This window comes from Schistocerca serialis, chromosome 2 (genome assembly GCF_023864345.2).
Source record: "Schistocerca serialis cubense isolate TAMUIC-IGC-003099 chromosome 2, iqSchSeri2.2, whole genome shotgun sequence".
Lineage (NCBI taxonomy): Eukaryota > Metazoa > Arthropoda > Insecta > Orthoptera > Acrididae > Schistocerca > Schistocerca serialis.
In genome coordinates this window covers 348,982,593-349,007,319 of record NC_064639.1, presented here as the reverse complement: position 1 = coordinate 349,007,319, position 24,727 = coordinate 348,982,593, and the positions used below count along the sequence as shown (strand labels likewise).

Below are 24,727 nucleotides of genomic sequence, written 5' to 3'. Positions count from 1 at the left end.
GAAACAGATGATGCCGCTCAACTCATCCAACAATCACCTAGCTCGAGTGCGAACTTGACGTGCTGCAACATTGTTCGTATTAGAATGTTCGGGCGCAGGCGCACAATCAAACAACTCATTCAACGTTAGAAAAATTCCTTAACGCAAGTGTGTCTTTAATATAACTTAGAAAAATAAGTATCCATTTATAAAAGAAAGAAGTGATGCATCATAAGTTACGTGTGAAAAGTGTCGTACGGATTTTAGTGTTGGTCATGGTGGTGCCAGCGATACTGAGAAACATTTAAAATCGAAGAAAACAGGCTTTTAGATCAAGCTTCTGCTCCCAGCTCGTCAATACCAGGCTACTGTTGTAAATGTACTGGCGTCTATGGTGATGGATGAATTGAAAGAACATCTTTGTGAAGCCCACTGAATATCTTGCGGATACTTCAGATCATGGCTCAGTAAAATTATTCCCCGTTTTGATTCGATATTTTTTATCTTATGGAGGTGTGGAAGTCAGGACTTTAGAGTTTCGAGAGCAGCGTGGTGAAACATCTGATATTGTTGTCGATTACTCGAAGGAGGGAATATAGATCAATGATTTAAATAATAAAATTGTGGCATTTTGTGGAGATAGCACTAACAGCAATTTCGGAGGAAAGAACAGAAAAAGGAGTAATAATGTTTACGCAAAATTGAACCTGTCACTAAGCTGGCAACTTATTGGGATTAACTGTGGAGTCTGGGATTAAATGTGGAGTCTATATAGTTCACAATACGATCAAAACGGCTTCACATTTGTCTCCTTGTGGTCTTCGAATGTATCATTGTGATTTTTTTTAAGATTTCTGTGACTCCAATGATACGAGTGTCAGAAACTACTGCGCTACAAGAAACCCAGGCGGCTCGTGCTAATGCCGGCGCTTCAAAGAATTTTAAAAATATTTCAGTCTTTAAAAGGTCATTTTCTGAGCGTCGATCAATGTCCAAATATTTTAAAAACATTTTTCGAAAATCCCACCTCTGAATTATGGCTATACCTTTTCCTTGCACAGACAGCGACTTTCCATCAAACGGCGTTAAAAACTGAAGCACAACGCGTATCTGCTGTAGAATCTACAAAGGAAATTAAGCATCTCCGATATAAGTTGGTAGGTAAAGCGAGTTCGATTTTTCTTTCTCACACCATCCGTAATCTAATAACAAAATTCTAAGAAACTGACGCTGTTGTTTAGGGTGTACAAACTGTTGCGGCTGAATTTTTTAGACTAGCAAAGAATACTGGATCAGTGGTGTCCGTTCAATGCAGACTCAGAATGGGCAGCCTTGACAAGAGATATTGCATGAGAAGAAATACAGAATGTGACGGATTTGCTGATTACATGAGGATTTCTTAGCAGGTATAGACGTATTCGATGAGTTGTCGCTTATTTCCAACTAAGTGTCCGCCTCCGTAGCGTAGCGGTAGCGCTTACCACGCAGGGAGCCCGGGTTCGATTCCCGGCACACATCATTTTCATCGTCATTGACTCGTAAGTCGCCGATGTGGCGTCACCTAAAAAGGACTTGCAATATGGCGGCCGAACTCCCCCGAATGGGGCCTCCCGGCCAACAATGCCATACGATCATTTCATTGCCAGCCAAGTCACGGAATGCTGAAAACATTGCTACTGAAGAACGTTGGGTGGAATTGTTCTCACACATTGCCGTGACAACAATCTGAACTGCACAAAATTTCTACAATTATTGAATATGTTTATGTTTGCCTGGAAGTTATGCACCTGTAAAAAGAGTTTTCTCTCTAATGAATAGGATGTGGACAAGTAACAAAACGCTGTTAAGTGTCGCAGTTTCGAAAGCCATTTTGATCAGCAAGAATAACATCAACAAATCTTGTGCTAAGCCCCATTCCTACTTGAAAACTAGACCCGACATTTGAAACTGATTTCCTCCACCGACAAATATAAAACAAATGCGACTGCAACAGCAATTTAATGTTGCTTCGTTAAAATTATCTATAATTAATACACTGCTGTCATGTTCTTGTTTTTGAATAAATTATAAATAGTAAAATCAGATTTTTTCCTAAATTCTGCAAGAGTCCCAACCCGACAATAAAAATATAAAGGGTCACGTTAATCATGAGCAAAACAATCGTGGCTCTGCGGAATGACACAAAATAGTCACATTTCCGATCACAGGATTAAAAATAATCCAACTGATTTCGTATACCAAAGTACTGGCTGGAAACCGGAAGCTCGAGTATCTTAGAAAAGATAAAAATTAACTGGCGAATGTTGTGCAACTTAGATTAGTGGGATGAAAAGAAAAAAAATTAGAAGAGGGCTGAACTGCCAAAGAAAAAAAATCTTTCACAACGACACTGAACCCATGAGGTATGGAGTGCAAGATGTTGGTATACACACCTGATTACTGGATTTGGCAATTTCAAACTTTCATCGATTCCCATACCTAAAAAAATAGGTAATCTGGAATTTTTTTAAGTGTATAGGTCTAAAAGGAGCTACGCCGAAAAATGTATGCATTTTATTTACCTTAAACCCTAAGTCTCACCAGAAGACCGGGAGCTTTTCACGATGTTGTCCTACATACCTGTATCGCGCGTCTCTACAATATGGTAAGCACGAAATGAAGAGCAGAATGATGTCGAAAAGTTGAACGCCCATCTTGTACAAAAGTCGTTTCTCAGATATTATGCGAGTCATGTCTAAGATCATCTTATTTGGACTTTTAGCCAATTACTATAAATGAGTAATGGATTTTCAGTTAGTAATATAGTTTCAGACACAGGTTACATCTGTAGTGTCACGTGAACTAAACGTAACCGTTACTCGCAATCAGTTTGTAATTCTGTTCACTTTGACTCGCCAGACGTAAATATATGTATAATGGTTGTGTGCTGCATTAATACGGCGCCGACACGTCAATGCTACGTCATTCATGAAGGAAATTGTACTCCACAGTGTCATCACAATTAGTATAAATGAAGTGGCCAAATTTTTAATTGCGCATAGAATACGTTGGATGCTTACACTTAGAGGTATTCCAACCGTGCAGTCATAATTACATATAAATTATTACTTTAGTCGCTGTACAGATAAAGTTAATGTTTGCCCGTAAGCACTTGAACCTTTCATTCAGGTTATTAGTCCGAATATATCGTAAAACCACTGAAAAAATCACAAAAGTATAAAACTGAAGGAGCTTGTTGATTTCAGATAGCTTTTGCAAATGCGCTTCGCTATAGTTGTTCTCTAACCGATTCACTGTTAACTGATTTATGTTTGCAATGTGTACTCAGAGCAACAACCGAATAATTTCTGCGAGGCTGATTCCAATACTACTATTATTCTACTATTACTAATGATAACAATAATAATAATAACTTTCCCAGAATTGATGACATAATGACCAGTCACAATCCACAAAGTACATCCGAGAGGGGTGCCATGTTTGCCATTCATTTGATAATAAAACACAGCTGGTGACGTCGAAGATTAAGTAACTTTCGCCAGAAATTCTACACAGTCTTACTTGGTGATCATCACAGAATATAACTACAAATATTCTGTTGAGTTTTAACATCAATAGAGAACTGCCTTCATCATTCACAAAATTTCACCTTTTATTGAAAACTAAAATTGTTTTCCATTTTCGCCTAAAATGATAACGAGTTTTCACGGAATTATAAAGTCATTTTAGAAAATGAAAACTGTTTTTTTCTGGTTTTATTCACTCTTTAACGTAAGACATATTTTTACATTATGACTGGTCAAATGATGTTAGAATGTGTAATGTTTTTGCGAAATAATAAATGTCCTTTTTTGTTTTTGGAGGGATCTGTCTTGAGCAAAATATGATTTTGTCATTTGCTCTATTACCCGTACTTGTTTTGCCGAAGCGGGCTTTATTTTTGGTATTAAACAGGAAAAAAGCTCTTCCCTACTTGTACACTTACAAATTTGAGTTTGTAAGAAAGTATTTATAAATCTGAAAAATAGACAAAGCGTTGTATATAGATCCTGTTAGCACTTGCTGTGGTTTTTCTGACTTTTTATGTTTTACATTACAATTGTTTACCTTTCACAGTCTGTCCATATAGATCTCAATGTAGAAAAGTCATTTACATCGAAATTTTACGACTAGGAATGTTGTGGTTAGGTCTAATATTAAATAATCGTTTGTGGAAAGTTGTGTGTTCGTTTGTGTGTGTGTGTATTTGTTTGCGATGCGTTTCACTTATTTTTTTCTGGTTACACCATTACCTTTACTGTGAGACACTGCATTATTTTGCTTTCACTGTCACTGTTCACGAAATAAGAAAACATGACGGCGAACAGTTAAGCAATTGAATGTGTTCTGGGTGGGAATTTAGAATATTTGTGAGGTGTATCTGCCACTATATGTGTGCGAGCGCGTGTGTGTGTGTGTGTGTGTGTGTATGTGTTTATAGGCTGGTATTATCCGATAGTTCTTTGAGGGTAGAGAACAGTGTTCCGTTGCAGAGAGCTGTGTATTCATTTAGAGTGGGGTCTATTGCTGCACCCGAAACTTTTCAAGTCAGTGTTGATATTCGTTGGACTACGTTTCACCTCTGAAATAAGTTTAGCAAATGTAGAATGGCAGCTGTTGCTTTTTAATGCTCTTTACTGCTCTACACGTCTAGCACTGAAGTTCCTTTTTGCATGTCCTCTATAAACTGATTTGCGGTCCTGGCAAGTCAGTTGCGCTTGTCCGTGTTCTTATTTGTCACTCTTAGTTTTCTATGTATTGAAAATACTCAAGTACAGTAACTGTGCTCACAACAACTAGTAATTGAAGAAAACGACCGATTACAAAAAGCCATAGCCGGAGGAAAGCAAACAATAACTGAATACACAGCTCTCTGGCCTTAAATAACTATCGCACAAAACACACACACACACACACACACACACACAATGGCATAATGTAACTCACAATTCTGCCCCCAGAACACATTCAGCTGTTCAACTACCCGCCATCTTGATTTTGTAGCTTGTAGACAGTGGTAGTGGAAGTTAAATCGTGCAGTTTTTCTCAGTGAAGATAATGAGGAAATCGGAAAAAGTAAGTGAAACACACACAAGCACGAACTACTACATATGATTAATTAATTGTAGGCCTAATCACAATATACCCAGCTGTAAAATTACAACGTAAATAGCTATTCTACATTAAGTTTTATATGGTTGCAGATGAAATACTTAGAAAGGTAAACAACTGTAATGCAAAACAAAAAAACGAGGAAAATCACAGCATTCTGTAACAAGGTATGTGTGCAAAACTTTGTCTATTTTTCAAAGTTTTAAATCGATTCTTAAAAACTCAAATTTTTAGTAAAGAGCATTTTTCCTGTTTAATAGAAAGAGAATGAAAGCCCACTGTTGATGCTGAAACTTCATCAAAAATACCTGAGTAATAGAAGAAAAGAAAAACACGTATTTTTCTCAAGGCAGGCTCCCTCCAAAAACAAATTTTTTTGTTAACGGACAGAAGAGCTTCAACCTCAAAATGAATAAAAAATTTTCTCTGGGTATGGGGACAGAAAATTAATTTTTCTAGACCTGCAAATTTATCGAACTCATTCATTTTCAGTAATGGGGTATTTCACACATACACAAGTTAGGAGGTTTTCCCGTGGCTGTTAAAAATATAAATAATAACGCTATACAACCAGCCCCAGTATTTTTTTATTTACGGAGCGTTTTGAAGACTTTGCTCCAGCAGTGTGTATCTTAAGTACATTGCTCCTGGGACACCAACGATGTTGAAACTGCTAAAATTTTTTAATTTCACCGATTTGATCGTTGACGTTTGGATGGGTTGTTAGTTAGGGAGACCTTAACTCACAAATTTCTAGACAAAAGTTATCATCGACTGACAAAGCGCACGAATCTAGTTTTCACTTGACTCGTCTTTGGCGTCAGTTCTGTTCACCACTGTGCTCTAACTCCTGGTCTATGATTATTGTTAATCAAAATTACAATATATTATATAACTCCTAATTACTTTTGGTTTCCTTTGTTCTTTGGGCCATGCATGGGCAATCTTCTAAATTCCTACCAGCGGCATTTCGTACCATAACTTAATTGATGCATATTATTTTTCTCGTACATTCTCTCTTAGGAAATATTAATGAAATGGAAAAAGATATAATACTTGTAATTTACTGTTAACTTCAGAAGTTCTATACCAAAGTGGCACTGAGAAGACATAATAGTTTGCTGTTGATACATCTGGAATGGAAGGAAAAGTGCCGTAAGATGGACAGTAATAAGACTGCAGAAACTCGTCTGTTGCACGAGATCGAAAGACAATTTTATAATCTTGTAAGAATTATGTATGTATAACTTACGAGACGCACTAGAGTTATATTTTATCACTATAACATAGCCAATTAGTGAAAAAAGTACATTTCGACATTTGCATTCTTTCTACGTTATATGTAAAACCTATTAATATACACACATTTTACAACTCAAGGCGTAAATTGCTTACGATTACTTTTCGTAACATTAAATTAAAATTGTTAGCCCCCAGGGAGAATCGAACTCCCGACCCCTGGTTTACAAGACCAGTGCTCTAACCGCTGAGCTATGGAGGCGGACGGCAATGAGGCCCCTTAGCGTGTCTTATGACTAATACTCTCTCCTTCCAGTATCGAATCCTTGAAAGTTCGGCATAGTTCCCTCTTTTCCTTTCTTTCATTATAATTTCGCTGTTTCCACTGGTTGTTTAAACACTAGAAGAGACGGATAATCAACGACATTTTTGAAATTTAAAGTCAAGCGTTCTGCAACCAAATGACTGCGTAACTTCGTGAAACGTATAGTACAGCAGTGGTATTTGCAACACTCAGTACTTCGGAGCCAAGTTCAGCGGAACCATTATTCTGATGATTGCTGTCCCATTCGGAGGCAAAACGTGGGAAGTTATTGACTGCTTCTTCCATATGACTTGTAATAAACAATATCTTGTTCTGATGACTAGAACAAGAGTAGATGGTGGCCAGTTCAGGTTTACAATCTCCATTGATAACTAACTAACAACTTTTAACAAACTACCGAAAATTTACTTCTGCTTCCTGCAGATTATTATTATTTTTATTTCTGTAAAATTTATGTATGTAAATCTAGTGCACTAGACCAGTTTTGTTTCCGAACGAAAATGGGAATTACTTTCAAATGGTGTTAACTTCTCGAGGATTACTAAACCCATACACAAGAAACGTTAACTGACATTTACTTTCAAAAATAGTTAATATAATGCAAGTAATATGACCATAAACATAAGATCAAAATTAATATTGAACAAATACATATTTATCACGTATACAACATTTCTGTTGTTTTCATCTTATTTCTTCTGCGACCAAAAAGTAACGAAACGAGTAGATAGCGATCACTAATACTTTTATTATATGTCGACTTTTTTTCGACCACTTACGTCATCATGTTGGTGCAGACAAAGAAGGCAAGTTATGCCCGGAACTTATTACTTAAGGAAATAAATTTCCATTATGAATCCATGAACATTGTGAATATTTAGCGAATAAAACCGACTAGACCGCTTAACACGTCTTCATTTATAACGTCGTTTCGTCTGCTCCCATCTTCAGACGAAATTTTAGATCTTGTAAAACAAGGTTCAGTGTCCGTGTCAATAAAAACTATGCTACGTCCCGAAAAGGCTTAGGTTCTATTGATACTGGCACTGAACCTTGTTTTGCAGGTCCTGAGTTTTGACCTGATGATGGCAGTAGTCAAAATGACATAATAAACACATATTATTCTGACGATTTCATTTACAAAATTTAAACAGTATGATGTGTGCTGCCAACGGGTTGATGAGGCAGGTGGGGGAATTGCCTACCTCATACAGCGCTGTGCTTTCTGGTACCTGACACCACTAAAATAGTCAGTGACACTTCAGTAACAATCGCTCAGGTAACTCGTGAAAATGACTTAGTGACACGTTCGTTTCTAAAAATGTTATTTATCAGTGCAAATTCCGTATCAGTTCTGAAACGCAACATTCGGCGATATTGTTAATAATTGTCCTAGTTTCACTCAGTATCCCAACAAACCTTTGGAGAGGGTTAAGTATCTTCCACAATAGACCCGGAAGTGCTTCATCATACTTTTGACATTAACGAGTTCGACACACAACAATAACTATCTTAGACTGTTACAGTGCTACACATGGTATGGTTATTGTTAGATCTAAAACGTTGGCACTGGCTGAGTATCAAAACGCTAGTACACGAAGGCTGCGGAATACAATTGACGTTTTTCTAATTCATAATTACGTAGTCCAGTGATCAGCAAAATTTGACATATAAATCGTATTGTCGCTGCTTGAAAATATTACCCATTCATCCACTTCTACACAACCACTCTGTTTTCCACCCATTATTGTTTGACAGAGGCTTCATATAACCACTTTATCTACCATTCAGCTCTCAAATAACACGTGGGAAAAATGGACGTCGGTCATCTCACCCTGTGTAAGTGGGAGCCAACAAAATACTTTCTTATTCGAAGGAGAAAGTTGGTGACTGAAAATTCATGAAAACATCTCGCCGCAACGAAAACCTCCTTTAATTATTGTCACCCAAACTCGCGTATCACATCCGTGACAGTCTCCCCCCTAATAGAGAGAAATAGAAAACGAACTGCCCTTTTTGGAACTATTTCGATGTCCTTCAACCCTGGCTCGATCGCATACTGTGCCGTAATACTCCAGAAGAGGTCAGATGACAGAATTTTAGGTAATCTCTTCATCAATTTGTTACTTCTGGTAGTGTTCTGCCAATAAAACCTTGTCTTTGATTCATCCTCATGACAAATTTTCTAGAACGACAATTTGACAAATTAAGCTTTCCCAAAAGAAAGTAAAGAATCTAAATTTCAGTTCAAGAGAAATTTCTTCTTTAGAAAAAGGATGCGAAATTTACACAGATTCATCGAAAATCAAAATAACTTAAAACTAAACGCCACGGCGAGAACACTCTTCTCAGACATAAAATTATTATTATTATTATTTTTGTGTTAATAGGATTGCTTGCTTTATGGACCTTCTTGCCCCGACAAGACCCAGTTTTTACCCGATTTTGCAAAATACCATTATGAACTTGGCTCAAGACCTGAAGTAATGCCATCTGTTAGCGCAACATGTAAATGCAGCCCCAGTTTCATTCATGTCAACAAATTGATTTTGACAAGGTCGTCTCACGGATGGCGTTCCACGTTGTACATCCTTTATCGATGATGCAAGCACCTTCTAGAGCTAGCGCCATCATTCGAGAGAATACTAGACTTCTCCAGCAGTACGGGGCTGGACCTATTTAAGCAACTCCAGGCAGAAGAAAGGGGCAGTTCACATTTTAACAGGGATGTGATAAGACGCCTCTTTCTAAACGTAATACGAGCAAAGAGTGCTTCATTTCTGCAGCCCCATCTCAGTGTGTCCCGACGAGTTCTCAGCTAGATTTGGCAACCCTATCTGTTGGTGAAAATAGTCGGGAAGCTTGTTACTTATTTTCTTCTAGATCGTTTGTATCGGATGGCGTGGTGTTGAAATCCCCAGCCTGCAGTTTAGATGCAAGTTTCCTGTAGCTCCTTAATCATGAGCGCGACTAACTTACTTCTCTATTCTAGCCCTCTGCCTAGCGCTCCGTGTATGGTAACAGTCACCTCATATCGACGAGACGTTAAATTCTAAATCTTCGTTACCACCTTGCTTGTCATCGTTCTGCATCTTTCTTATTACCTTGCTCTTCATTGTTCCATGTTTTTCTCATTACCTTGGCCTTCATGGAGACATAATTCAATGTGCTTCGGCGCGACTTGGTAGAAAGAAAGAATTTGTTGCGTAGCCTAGTTGCAACGAATCGTACATCTTCTCTAGCACTGTTTTGTTTTCTGTACCACGGATTCCTGCCACAGTTTAATTCGACTTTGGTAGCAAGTGCCAGTGATAGGGGTATCATTTGAACAGGGATGTGATAGGACGCCTCTTTCTAAACGTAATACGAGCAAAGAGTGCTTCATTTCTGCAGCCCCATCTCAGTGTGTCCCGACGAGTTCTCAGCTAGATTTGGCAACCCTATCTGTTGGTGAAAATAGTCGGAAAGCTTGTTACTTATTTTCTTCTAGATCATTTGTATCGGATGGCGTGGTGTTCAAATCCCCAGCCTGCAGTTTGGATGCAACTTTCCTGTAGCTCCTTAATCATGAGCGCGACTAACTTACTTATCTATTCTAGCCCTCTGCCTAGCGCTCGGTGTATGGTAACAGTCACCTCATATCGACGAGACGTTAAATTCTAAATCTTCGTTACCACCTTGCTTGTCATCGTTCTGCATCTTTCTTATTACCTTGCTCTTCATTGTTCCATGTTTTTCTCATTACCTTGGTCTTCATGGAGACATAATTCAATGTGCTTCTTCGCGACTTGGTAGAAAGAAAGAATTTGTTGCGTAGCCTAGTTGCAACGAATCGTACATCGTCTCTAGCACTATTTTGTTTTCTGTACCACGGATTCTTGCCACAGTTTAATTCGACTTTCGTAGCAAGTGCTAGTGATAGGGGTATCTTGCAGACTGTTTCTTCACGGTAATAACAAGTGCGAGTGGCAATCGTTTCATCTTCCCTTTATGGGTCCATGTGAAAAAGTGTAACAAGTAAATTAAGTCATCTCTTTTCGGTCTCTCTAACAACCAACAGTGAAGTCATTTTCATTGCCTTTGTCTTGCTGCCTGAGCACTTCCTAGAAGTTTCTGAGTCCGGAATTAAACTAGTTTAACAATCCAAAAAAAATTAATAATATCTAACTGATTACAGCACAAGTAACTCACTTTTTCTAATCGTACCCTTGCATGACAATAGTATATAAAAATACGTTCTGCGCCTTGGCCGAATACTAAACTGCCCCTGTCGAAACGAAGCTGTTTTTCTTAGTCGTTCCTGCAGTCATGATAAGTAATATTACAAACATGTCAAACAGGAAGTACCATTCGTATCTTTCCTTTTTTAAACCATTAATAATTTTTGGATAATAAATATTACTTACGTGTATACAAGTCAAGCTGCTAAAATGTGGTAGTTTCTTTGTTTGTAACGCTTTTCTAGAAATAACAGTATGCATAATAGTCTTAGGTAAAGCACAACAAGGAGTCAGCTGACTAACTGATTCGTTGGCAAATAGTTAGTGGCTCAGACATTATTAATTCGATTTCCTATGATTCTCTCTTGTCTAAAGGGTTGTCGCGTTTAAATAAAGCACAACAAGGAGTCAGCTGACTAACTGATTCGTTGGCAAATTGTTAGTGGCTCAGACATTATTAATTCGATTTCCTAGGATTCTCTCTTGTCTAAAGGGTTGTCGCGTTTAAATAATCGTGTTAGCATTGGTGGCACTATGCACATAACTGCAGTGTCTCCTGACAAGTACAGAAAAAAATAAAAGTATCCCCTTGGCTTTCTCTTTTGCATAACAGTACTTAAAGTTCATTTTAATAGATGAGCGTCGTGTAATGAAAGAAATATATAATAAGGCAACAAAATACGTTATAAGAGTGTTTAGTAACAGCATACATAAGTAAAAACTGTGTAGCATTAATATGGTCAGTGTAAAATTATGTAAACTTTTTTCAACTTTATTTCTTTTTCAGCGCCAACACCAGCTCTCCACAGTGATCACAGGCATAACAAAAAACTTCAGCAAATTAAAAGAACTCACATACCTGCAGATTCCACAGTATCTGACAAAATGCCAGTAATGCAAAAACAGCTGTATTTTCTTTTGTCGTTTTTCAGTGACAAACGGGGATCTGTTTAACACCGACAGCTGATTCGTTACCTAAGGGCACAAATATCACTCCAGAATTAGTATGTACTGTATGGTGAACAAAGTATTCTATGATAAATTAGCAATGCAAAGTCGGCTATTAAACTAGAAATCCATGTTCTTTTAGTGGACAATTGGAAACAGAAACGAAGTTATTGTAACTCTTGGTTTTTCACTCTCCATGGGATGTAACTTGAAGTCGGCTTTCACCAGTAGTCAGGAACACAGAAATGAACCGGACGTTCTTGCCTTGTGTATGTATAATTTAATATTCTGCTACCCAGTAAGAAATTCGACTTAGCTGTTTTGGTGGCAAACAGTTATTTTTCAGTACCAGACAGTCTTGCCAAGTCAGCCGATTTTTGTATTCGATAAAGCTGGAAGTTATTCTTCTCAGCTGACAGCCGAAAATCTGACAGATTTCTCGGATTGCTGTATTTTAACAAATTAAACGTAGTTATTATTATTATTATTATTATTCATGAATGGGCCCAATAGAACAACGCGAGGTTCAATCAATCAATGTCGATTTTGATGGTTGGCCTTCCTTTGTGTCCAAATTTGTTTCATCCATTCAGAATAAAGTCTCTTTCTGTCATCAGATGACGGTGTTCCAGTCCGTTTTTTTTTAATTTTCCTCTGACCAGCTTTCCAATCAAACATCTTTTGTCTGAATGTTTTTCTATCCGTAACGTCTGCCTGAGTTATACCCGCTACTTTAATACAGTCTGCACTGAAATTATAGCCAGTCTTATCATCAAAGATAAAGTGACCAGACGTCCCCATTTGACCGGGACGGTTCCGGTTTTTGGAGTTCTGTCCCCCTGTCCCGACCAAGTCTCGGTCATGAGATGTTTCAACATTTAACTTCTCACATTTTTAGCATTGAAAAAGTGTTTTACACTTTATTTCCACATTATATCCCAAACCTAAGTTGGTATTACTGAGCTGGATTTCCCCAGCGGTAGCCCTTTGGTGACTGTTTCGTTAGCGTGAGTATTGTGGCGCGCACAGATTTTAACCAGCTTCGCAATGCCCAAACGTCACTGCGTTTTCAGTTCCGCACTCCAAGAAAGGTATGTAACGTATTATTAATTTAGTGTCACAAACAGCGTGGTAACTCTGCTTTTAATTTCAATTACTATGGATCGTCTCTCAAATTGGTTCAAATGGCTCTGAGCACATTATGGGACATAACATCTAAGGTCATCAGTCCCCTAGAACTTAGAACTAGTTAAACCTACCTAACCTAAGGATATCACACACATCCATGCCCGAGGCAGGATTCGAACCTGCTACCGTAGCGTTCGCGCGGATCCAGACTGAAGCGCTTAGAACCGCTCGGCCACACTGGCCGGCGCATCGTCTCTCAGAGCGCAACAATTTTTTTTTCTATTGTGGTATATGAGACAGCCATACAAATCGAATTGTGCTCTTCCTATTGGATGTGATGCATACACACTGGCCGGCGCATCATCTCTCAGAGCGCAACAATTTTTTTTCTATTGTGGTATATGAAACACCCATACAAATCGAATTGGGCTCTTCCTGTTGGATGTGATGCATAGATGCCAGAACTCTAGACTATTACTGCACTTTTTTCCTTGTTAACCAGCGACGCAAACAGAGGGGTGTCATAAGTTTAAAGTGTGTTTCTGTGTCTATGTCAGTGACATCATAACTTCCAAATGAAAGGTCCGATTTTAATACAGTTTTTTTATTTGACAGCTGGTTTAATCAAAAAGGTTCTTCGCTATGTTCCATTAAAGTTTTTACAGCAATTCAAATTTCACCAGCTAAATTTTAAGTAAAAAAAAAGTTTTACGCTATCTTCCCTGATAACACGCTACATAATACGATTCATAAGAGCTACATCAAGTTACGCAGTGCCAGATTGTAGAGCTTAACACGTTGACTGCCAACTGCGAGTTATCTCGTACGAACGAACTGGCCACTGGCGCCAACTGCGGGTTGACTGGTAGGAAACGAGTTTCTGCATAAAGCCAGATACGAAAACATTCGTAGCAAATACGTGTGAGTTACAGGTTTTGGGTGTCAGGAACAGTTATAGTAAGTCATCTGGACGTGGTGAAACAGAATTTGTATTTTCATACTTGGAATAAAGTAAGAGAATAGTGCACACAAAATTTCATACAAATATTTTAGTTTCAGACGAAAAATGCATACTGTGTGTCGTTAATGGCAATGGAAATAAAAATTTTTAAATTGTTAATATCTCTTAAACCAAAGGTTCCCAAATTTTTTGTCCTGGCCCGGTTATTTCTTTTTTGCATTCCCTTCCTCAACCACTGAAATTTTTTTTATTATACAGTAGAACATTTGAAAGAGCTACCGCCCGCACCGCTAGTTCTTCTTCTGCCTTTCCACATTGATGCCAACACTTTTGAGAATACAGTCTTTGGCACAGAGGAGATACATTACTGAAGCGCGTGAGCACTGTGCGAGTAAACGTTGTCAGCCCTACTGCTATGCCCCTTCTCTCTCACTGCCCACGCAGGTGAACTTTTTAAAAAAGTGATTTGGCATTACAGAGACTGTTATTTTCATATACAGTTCTGGTAAGTAGCAAATAATATGAAATTAAAGTCAACTTGTTATCGTAACAACTCATTGCCACGCAGCTATAGTGAAAACATCGCTAGATCTAATCACATTGTCAACAATGAGTAAATGAGCACAGCTTACACGATTAACATTTCTAATGATGACGCCAAGACTCCAACAGCTCTTATAGGAGGCAAAAAGCTCAAATTCTCGTGTGGCTCATAATGAAGCAAATTAAAACACTTTCTAAAGTCTATACAGTACACAATGTATTTCAAGCGTCACCTTTTAACAATAAAATGATAATTACAGTTGTATTACCTTAGCTGTCCTCTATTAGTGAGAAGTATGTAGATGTTTATTTTTAACTATGAGCTCCAAATTCGGTTCAAAAGACGTTACCCTTATCCTTAGGGTTTGTTCAGCTTGCAATTGGTTTACATAGGCCTGTTTATTTCATCAGGTACACCAACGTTCGAAACCCTGATTCACACTTATGTATCGAATCTAAAGGCATTAGAAATTTCATCGCTTGTCTCTTGACGACAAGATATCCAAAAATCTGTCACACGACAGCACTGTTAACGAGTCAGCATTTGAATGTGACAAATTACAGAATTCTAAATTGACTGAAAATAGGTTCTTTATCCATGTTCGGTTGCTGCTGATTCAAAGAAAATATTGTTTCAGATTATTGTCCACTGTCCAGTCCCAGAAAATGCTCCTTGATTAGAGTTGCTGTATCGTGTGGGAATGAACCTATGTTGTACGCTATTTCAAATTCTCTTAGCTTTCTGAGCCTCAGTGTTAGGCCAAACTCAGGACGATCGTCAGTAAAGTAGTATCTTAACAACACGCAATTTCATTATTTACTAGGATCAGTCCTACTTGTATGTAACGTACAACTGTCATATGATTCCCTTTAGAAACTAATTTTTTTTAATTAACTTACTATTACTGAAATGTGATTATTTAATAACGTACGTAATTGTAAACTGTCAATTACGGCAAGGAGATATTTGTGAGTCCCGGTATTTTATTTTCGTTTCCCGCTGCCGGGTGGCGACCCTTCAGTTGGGTAACTCTTATCTCCAAGCATTCTTCCACGCAAAGACTTGGTGTTTCTTCACAAATTAGACAAAAAACCAGGAGATAACTGGCAAAAGGCGATTAACGTTAGAGTCATTGAATAAGTACACAGACGTACGCAACTCATCTGGAGAATGTACTTTCTCCTTCTGATCCATTTCTTTAAGGTGTAAGACGATATAATTCTGCATCTGAGCCGAACTTTCTTTACGCCAACTACGAGATAATTCGCAGGCACTATTTTCACGTCAATAACTGGTTTTTAAAAAATGTCGGAGGCAGGTGGACTACAACTGAGATGACGAATCAAACTGTATGAACCGGTTAACATGGATTCTGGGAGCAGTTCACTCATTTTGGCCGTGACTGTCAATGTGTTAAAAAGATCTAAATTAAAGTCTTCGAGAATGCATGTTTATCTGATACGACTGAGCAAAGATGATAATTTCTGCCTTTTGAAGTTGCTCGTTTCAGCACTTACAAAGCAGAAAAAACAGGAAATCATAAACAAATATATTCACCAGAACAACTGTTTTACATAAAAAAAATAAAAAGGCGGTCTGATTGACCCTCACGTAGTAATTGTGGTCCTTCAAACATCCATAGTTAGTAGACGGGTTAAATGAAATTCGAGCGAACAAACCCTCATACACTGACATTTATTTACTTCTAACACAGGTATCCATTCGTAACAAAAAGAGGGAGAACAGACCACGACGTCCGTCGCACGAAATGTGGACGAGAGTTTTCTGCTCTCATGGAGGGAAGTACGACATAAGAGTATCACTTGAAAACGGCCAAGCACGAGTCATCAGATACCAGTGCCGCATCCCATCAGACCGCATCTTATCAGACTTCTTTCGGCAAGTTGTTCCAAAAAACCACGAAATTAACTAGCTGCAGCGGAAGGCACATGCGCCATCCATTCAGTAGAAGAGAGCCATAGCTTTCTTTCAAATCACTGTAGGTCTCTACTCATCCAGAAGTACTTAGAGTCTAAGTACACTTATCGCCGTACAAAATGCGAAGCCATTGTTGTTAACGTGCTTGCTTCACACTGTCGTAATGAACTGCAGCGAGAAATGTGCAAAGTGAACTACATTACTATTCTTTCTGATGCATCTAATCATGGAAACACAAAGTTCTTCCCTGTACTTGATCGATATTCCTTGCCTCTTGTAGGCTTATGTGTGAAAATAGTCCAGTTTAAAGAGCAACGAGGACTGAAGAGAATCGTTCAACATGTCAGAAGTGCAACACATCCACAAATTGCTATAGATTTCAATGCTGGGCCATCAACAAGTGTCAGCGTGCGACCCATTCAACGAAACATCATCGATATGGGCTTTTGGAGCCGAAGGTCCATTCGTGAACCCTTGATGACTGCATGACACAAAGCTTCACACCTCGCCTGGGCCCTTCGACACCGACATTGGACTGTTGGTGATTGGAAACATGTTGCCTGGTCGGACGAGTCTCGTTTCAAATTCTATCAAGCGGATCGACGTGTAAGGGTATGGAGACAATCTCATGAATCCATGGACCCTGCGCGTCAGCAGGCTTCTGTTAGAGCTGGTGGAGGCTCTGTAATGGTGTGGAGCGTGTGCAGGTGAAGTGATATGAGACCCCTGACAAGTCTAGATACGTCTCTGTCAGGTGACATGTACGTAAGCATCCTGTCTGATCACCTGCATCCATTCATGTCCATTGTGCATTACGACAGGCAACTCCAGCAGGACAATGCGATACGCCACCACGCCACCCGCCCAGAATCGCTACAGAGTGGCTCTAGCAATACTCTTCTGAGTTTAAACCCTTGCGATGGCCAGCAACTCCCCAGACGTGAACGTTAAATAGCATACCTGGGATGCCTCGCAACGTGCTGTTCAGAATAGATCTCCACCCCCTCGTACTCTTACGGATTTATGGACAGCCCTGCAGGATTCGTGGTGTCAATTCCCACCAGCACTACTTCAGACATTAGTGGAGACCATGCCACGTCGTGTTGTGGTACTTCTGCGTGCTCGCGGGGTCCCTACACGATATTAGGCAGTTGTGCCAGTTTCTTTGGCTCTTCAGTGTACTATTTCTGAGTAAGTTTTATGAAATTCTCTTTTAATCGATTTTTCTCAAGTGTTGCATCTTTCAGTTGTGTCACTGTTCTTGCCGGAGTACGATATTTTTATGATGTATTTTGTTATACACTAAGACTTTTGTGTCTTTAAATATGTATTTGTATCTTTATTTATACTTAACGTTTGTGTTATTCTTTGCATGTTTGTGATCTATCTGTAACTTATTTATGTTCTTCCCGTGCGTTTATGAATTTATGTTCTTTACTGGTGTCCTTTATAAACTGTGATTTGTGACAAACGTTAAATAAACCACACCATTGCGTCACTGATTTTTGCCATTTGTCGGCGTCGCGCCGGCGGAGGGCCTGTTTGTTTCACTTCACAGGGCGGACAATTCAGACGACAGAAGAGAAGAAGACTATTAACCGCGCTCCTTCAACGGCAAGAAATTCGGGTAAATCCATATTATTTAAATGTAGAAGTACTCTGGAAAGCACGCTAGTGACGGCGCTGTCGAGCGCCCTCTAATTAACTGCAACAGCAGCTGTACATCCTCACCAAACCAGCAATATTCGATTCGCGATTTTCCCTCCCTTTCTACATTCACGCTGTGATGAACGCAAGAACGACACGCGTTTAATAGACACGATTGGACATAGGAGACCAGGTCCTTGCTCTCTGATCACACAGTGAAAAGTTGTAAGAAATTTGTTACGCAGGTAATAGCAACAAGGCACATTCTTTTTGAGACCGTGGAAGAAATCAAGACATCTGATTTGTCTGTATTGGCAGAATATTTCCGAAAATGGAGGCTTAGACCTAGTGCTGCTAAGACAGAAGTAACTTGCTTCCATCTCAATAACTGACAATTCAACGGAGCTCTGGAAGTCTATATTGATGACACACGCCTTAATCACACTAAAGGGCCAACATGTCTAGCTGTCAAGCCTTAAATCTGACATCAAAAACTGCTGCTAAGCTGTAAAAATTTAGAGGAACCACCTGAGGATCATCAGCGGCAATTCTGCAGACGTCTGCATTGAGCTTGGTATACTCAGAGGTGAAGTATTGTGCACCTACAGCGTTGAAAAGTTCTCAAATAAACAAAACTTATGTCCAGCTTAATGATAATACGCGTATCATTTCGGGAACACGTCCACTCCCACTATCAGGCAACTGTTCTGAGTCACATACTGCTCCGAAATCTGCGAAGGAAAGAAGTCTTGACCAGGGAATATAATAAACCTTGGACTACTGGTGCATTCTGACATCACTCATCTCAGATGCGATAGACTTCGTTTCAGACATTCTCTTCCATTTGCAAACAGTATCACTGGAATTAACATCACCAATTCCTCGAGGTCCAAAATGTCCCACCAACATGTCATTTCTTACCTAATATTACTGATACAGTCCCTACGTTTAAACAACGCTGCATGATATGGTCAGCTCAAGACCGACTGAGAACGGGGCGCGGAAGATGTGCACATTCACTTTTTAAGTGGGCATTCTCACCAGCACGCGCCCCGAAGCAGACTACTATCAGGAAAGAATGCCGCACAAGAACGTACAGAGGAGGTTAAGATGACTACCTGTTAGTACCCCCAAATTCCATCAATAAGGACTAGATGTTTGTTATTAAGTATCAGATACTGTAATGTTATTCAATATTGAAACATACTTATAGCGTCTCTGCAAAACACACACAAACAGTGTGTCAGTTTTCAAACCGAGGCGCCATCTCTAACGTCTGAGAGCCCTGTATCTAGTGCGCAGAGCGCATGCGCGCACCTGCTGCCTCCGCAGGCTCTGCGTGACCGCACCGACGGGCCAGGCCCAGTTTCCGCTGGAAACGGGGTTATGCAATCACTTATTCCCTGCGCGTGCGCCGCGGCGCACAACTTTCCAAGGCGTGCTGCCTACTTACACCTGCCGCCTCTACGCTCCGCCCTGCCCGCTCCTCTTAAGCGATGGCCCGAACGTCAACATGGGGCTTTGCTTCCTCTGAGACAAAGTACGATGCTAGACACGGTGCAGCGTGGAACTTTCTTAATTTCAAACGCGCGCTACACAAGGGCCGTTAATCATTGTTGTTTAGGGTGGAGCGCATTTGAAAGGGCGAGACCTGATCGAGCTGTAGACGATAGAGGAGCGCGCTTTGGCCGTGGTGACTTCTCCGACGGCCTTTCGGTCACCGAAAGTCAGTGCGCGTGCAGGGAACAAAAACGGTTCAAATGGATCTGAGCACTATGCGACTTAACTTCTGAGGTCATCAGTCGCCTAGAACTTAGAACTAATTAAACCTAACTAACCGAAGGACATCACACACATCCATGCCCGAGGCAGGATTCGAATCTGCGACCGTAGCGGTCACGCGGTTCCAGACTGAAGCGCCTTTAACCGCACGGCCACACCGGCCGGCCTGCAGGGAACAGTTTAACCATAGAACTGCACACTAAGGTCTGTTTGAGCCTGGAGTTTTTTATTGTTAATGTGCATGCGCCACCACACATACACAGCCCGCTGCCGCCAATGTGGATTCAGCATTGAATGAGACCTTGTGGAGCACGGTCGTTCGAAGTTGTGAGGCGTTCGTGTTTAATTAACTTGACAGAAATATTTTTGTGTAACACTTTGTGTAACTGTTCTATCGCTATGTCTAAAGTACACTGTTGATTAAATGGCACGTAGAAACGACATTTCACTAACGGAAGGCATTGTTAGAACTAGGTCGTGAAAGTGACGTAAGTGACTTTCCTGGCGAAAGTGAGTCTGAAGCTGAGGCAGTTATGGACAATGGCGAAACTGATCAGTCTACTGAATCTTAAGTCCATTGTCCACGGTAAGAATGATCACTGTTGGAACACAGGTGTTCCTTAACAGAAGAGGCTGGCCAGTTGCCGATACCATTGTAGTCCATATTCGAAGAGTCTGGAAATAATGAATTATTGGAGCTATGGTAATTAAAAACATCTCAAAATTTTTTGTGTAATATGTGTATTTCATTAAATGAACATCATCTTCATCTAATTAAACTGCAAAAAAAGTAATTGTATCCGGATCCCTCTCACGTTTCAACACTGAAAAGCTTCCATGATAATTTTTTTTTAGTCTCGAATTTTGGATACTTTAATACTAATAGCAATTGGAAAAGTACATGGCAGCGGTGAAACAAAATTCGTTTAGTATATGAGAATCCAATTTGATTACAAAATATTCTATATTCAGGCATTTTCACCAGAAAATGATTGAAGATCACTGTGACCCTGGTGTACAGTTCGTGTGACAATTTCAGAGGTGTACACTGCTAGGGTTAATACCGCGCCTGGTCCTGATCGAAAACCGATTGTTACGTGAGTGGAAACTATTATGGATACTGGTAGTGTGCAGAAAAAGAAACCAGGACCTTCAACAACCACCAGGACACCAAAAAACGTCGAGAAAGTAAGGCTGGCGATTTAAGAATTCCCCCCTCCCCCGCTCCCTCCAAGCGATCTGCACGCAAATATGCAGCTGCTCTTGCAATTTCTGACGGTACAAACAGACGAATTCTTAATGAAGACTTGTAATTTCATCTATACAAACTGGAAGTGGTGCGCACACTTAATCCACAGGACTTTGTTTCATGAAAAAATGAATGTAAGGCACTGATCGAACACCTGCCTCATGGCGCCCTGTGTTCTTCAGCGACTAGGCTCATTTTTCATTTGTCTAGATGCGTGAATAAACAAAATATGCGATACTGGAGTGACACGAACCCAGCCTCTGAATATAGAACGTGGTGTGCATTGCTCAAAACTGGGATTATTGGCCCATGGTTTCTCGGAAAACACGACAGGGCAGTTACGGTCACTTCTGAGTATTGTGTACAGATGACTGTGGAGTTTGTTTCTTCCCCAATTCGAAGAAATGGGTGCCTCTCTTGCACATACGCTTTCGTGAGCGTCTCATCTCTTAGGGGCCAGCACACTCTCCAGATTCAGCCCCAGCGACTTTTTCTTATTGGGGCATCTTAAATACTTGGTGTATACCAGTCGTCCAAGGATCCTGGGTGAACTGCAGAACAATATATGCTTAGACCTAGACATAGACAGACACATGCTGGACAAAGTGGACCGAAATATCGGATTTCAGCTCTCCAAATGCGTTGAGCAGAACAGAGGACACTTTCAAGACATTATTTTCAGAAGCAAATGGAATAAAACTTTAAGTGTACATCTATGTAAAGAAAAGAGAATTAAATTGATATCTATAATACTTTCTGTTTTATGATACTTGTTAGGTAAAGAAGTTCGCGCACCGCAAATAGTTCCGCTTTCGATTGCGAAGACACGACTCCAGAGCTCGCGGCAAACATTTCACATAAATCAGCAGTTCGTGTATACACTGAAGAGCCAAGGAAACTGGTACACCTGCTAATATAGTGTAAGTTCCTCGCAGGCACGCAGAAGTACAACAAGACGTGGCATAGACTCGACTAATGTCAGTGCTGGAGGGAATTGACACCATGAATCCTGCAGGGCTGTCCATAAAGCGGTAAGAGTACGAGGGGGTGGAGATCTCTTCGGAACAGCACGTTGCAAGGCATCCCAGATATGCTCAATAATGTTCATGTCTGAGGAGTTTGGTGGCCAGCGGTAGTATTTACACTCAGAAGAGTGTTGCTGGAGCCACTCTGTAGCAATTCTGAATGTTTGGGTTGTCGTATTGTTCTGCTGGAATTGCCGAAGTCCGTCGGAAATGCGCAATGGACATGAATGGATGCAGGTGATCACACGAGATGCTTACGAACGTGTTACCTGTCAGAGTCGTTTCTAGACGTACCAGGGGTCCCATATCACTCCAACTGCACGCGTCCCTCACCATTACAGAGCTTCGCACCATTACAGAGCCTCCACCAGCTTGAACAGTTCCCTGCAGACATGCAGGGTCGATGGATTCATGGGGTTGTCTCCATACCCGTACACGTCCATCCGTCCAATACAATTTGATACGAGACTCGTCTGATCAGGCAATATGTTTCGAGTCACCAGCAGTCCAGTATCGGTGTCGACGGGCCCAGGCGAGGCGTAACGGTTTGTGTTGTGCAGTCATCAAGGGTACACGACTGGGTCTTCGGCTCCTAAAGCCCATATCGATGATGTTTTGTTGAATGGTTCGCACGCTGACAGTTGTTGATGGCCCAGCATTGAAATCAGCAGCCATTTGCAGCAGGGTTGCACTTCTGTCACGTCGAATGATTCTCTTCCATCGTCGTTGGTCCCGTTCTTGCAGGATCTTTTTCCGGACGCAGCGATGTCGGAGATCTGATGTTTTACCGGATTCCTGATATTCACAGTACACTCGTGAAATGCTCGTACGGGAAAATCCCCACTTCATTGCTACCTCGGAGATGCTGTGACCCATCGCTCGTGCACTGACTATAATACTTCAAACTGACGTAAATCTTGATAACCCACCATTGTAGCAGCAGTAACCGATCTAACAACTGCGCCAGACACTAGTTGCCTTATGCAGGCATTACCACCGCAGCTACGTATTATGCCTGTATACATATCTCTGTGTTTGAATATACATGCCTATACCACTTTCTTTGGCGCTTCAGTGTAGTTGCTGAAACATGATTATTGAATACAGCTCTTACTTCCGTTTCTGGACTTATAACTCTCTGCACTGTGATTCTGTGTTTGCCTTTATTTGTTATGGCTTGAGTTCATGTTTCTTATATTCGAAGGTTAGTTCTCTACAGCGTTTTTAACCATCGATTTAGCGTTGATCTTGATTTCTACAGGCTACGTGGTTCACCGCAATTAAAGAGTCCACGCAGGATACAGTCGTTGATACGCTATGACCATTCGTCCAAAGCGCTGGGCGAGATTTTGTTGATATATATAATTTTTCTTTACACTTGGTGGAGGTCTCTGTCTGTCAACAATCTCGAGAAAACTGATCTGATGTAGCACACTCATTTGCGACTGCGCCGCGCTTGCAGTAAAGCTAGTGTGAAATATTCACAACAATTCTCATATTTCATAAACGGTTTGGTTTGTAGAAATGAGATTCAGATTTCACTCTCAATTCGCCTCTCATTATGCCAGGCAACAACAAATCGCGGCATTTTCAGCGGAATTTTTGTTAAATACTGACCAAAGCAGAGGCGACAGATCTTTTTGAATGGTCACCATGCAATTGTGAGCATGGATGGGCTCCATTTAATATTTACAAAAAATACGAGTGTTGACTTCAGTTTAAAATGGCACTTCCCCTCCAGCACTTGACCTTTCCCCTACAGTGCCTGCCGGTAACCCCCACCACAACTGCTCTACCCGTGCCCTGCCGACTGCGCATCTTCCAGCCACATTAATTTCTGCAGACTATACCTGCCTGTAACTCATGCCACCTACTACACGAAAGTGGCGACGAGGAAATAAAGCCCTTGCGTATTATTACGACGGCGAGTCAAATGAAAACCTTAAATATGTTTTAAAATATTATTTATTGCGCAGAAGTAGTACAAAGCTGTATCGTTTTTCAACATAATCTCCCCCATGCTTAATGCAAGTCCTCCAGCACTTACAAAGTGCTTAAAGTCCTTTAGAAAAAAATTCTCTTGGTAGTCCACGCAACCACTCATGCACCGCGTGGCGTACCTCTTCTTCAGAACGGAACTTCTTTCCTCCCATTGCGTCTTTGAGTGGTCCAAACATATGGAAATCACTTGGGGCAAGGTCTGGTGAGTATGGTGGATGAGGAAGACACTCAAAATGCAGATTTGTGATTGTTGCAGTTGTTGTACGGGCAATGTGGGGCCTTGCATTGTCATGTTGCAAAAGGACACCTGTTGACAGCAATCAACTTCGCTTTGATTTGATTGCAGGTGGCAGATGATTTTTTAGCAGATCTGTGTATGATGCACTGGTGACAGTGGTCGCTCTAGGCATGTAATGCTCTAAAATGACACCTTTTCGTCCCAAAAGAGAGTCAGCATAACCTTCCCTGCTGATGGTTCTGTTCAAAACTTCTTTGGTTTTGGTGATGAGGAATGGCGCCATTCCTTGCACGCTCTCTTCGTTTCCGGTTGGTGGACGTGAACCCAGGTTTCGTCCCCAGTAACGATTCTT

The 24,727-nt window shown here is 40.4% G+C and overlaps 1 protein-coding gene and 1 non-coding gene across 2 annotated transcripts in view; one reads left to right on the top strand and one right to left on the bottom strand.

The window, feature by feature from the left end:
- Window positions 1–5,222: 5,222 nt before the first annotated feature.
- LOC126455543 (protein spaetzle 4-like) overlaps window positions 5,223–24,727 on the top strand; it is a 241,577-nt gene continuing 222,072 nt past the window's right edge. The window contains exon 1 of the mRNA XM_050091293.1: window positions 5,223–5,297. Within this exon, the coding sequence (XP_049947250.1) occupies window positions 5,253–5,297 (45 nt within the window). The 5' untranslated portion in view covers window positions 5,223–5,252. The remainder of the gene's footprint in view (window positions 5,298–24,727) is intronic.
- On the bottom strand, window positions 6,559–6,631 carry Trnat-ugu (transfer RNA threonine (anticodon UGU)). Its single transcript has one exon. It is a non-coding gene; the product is annotated as a tRNA-Thr (tRNA).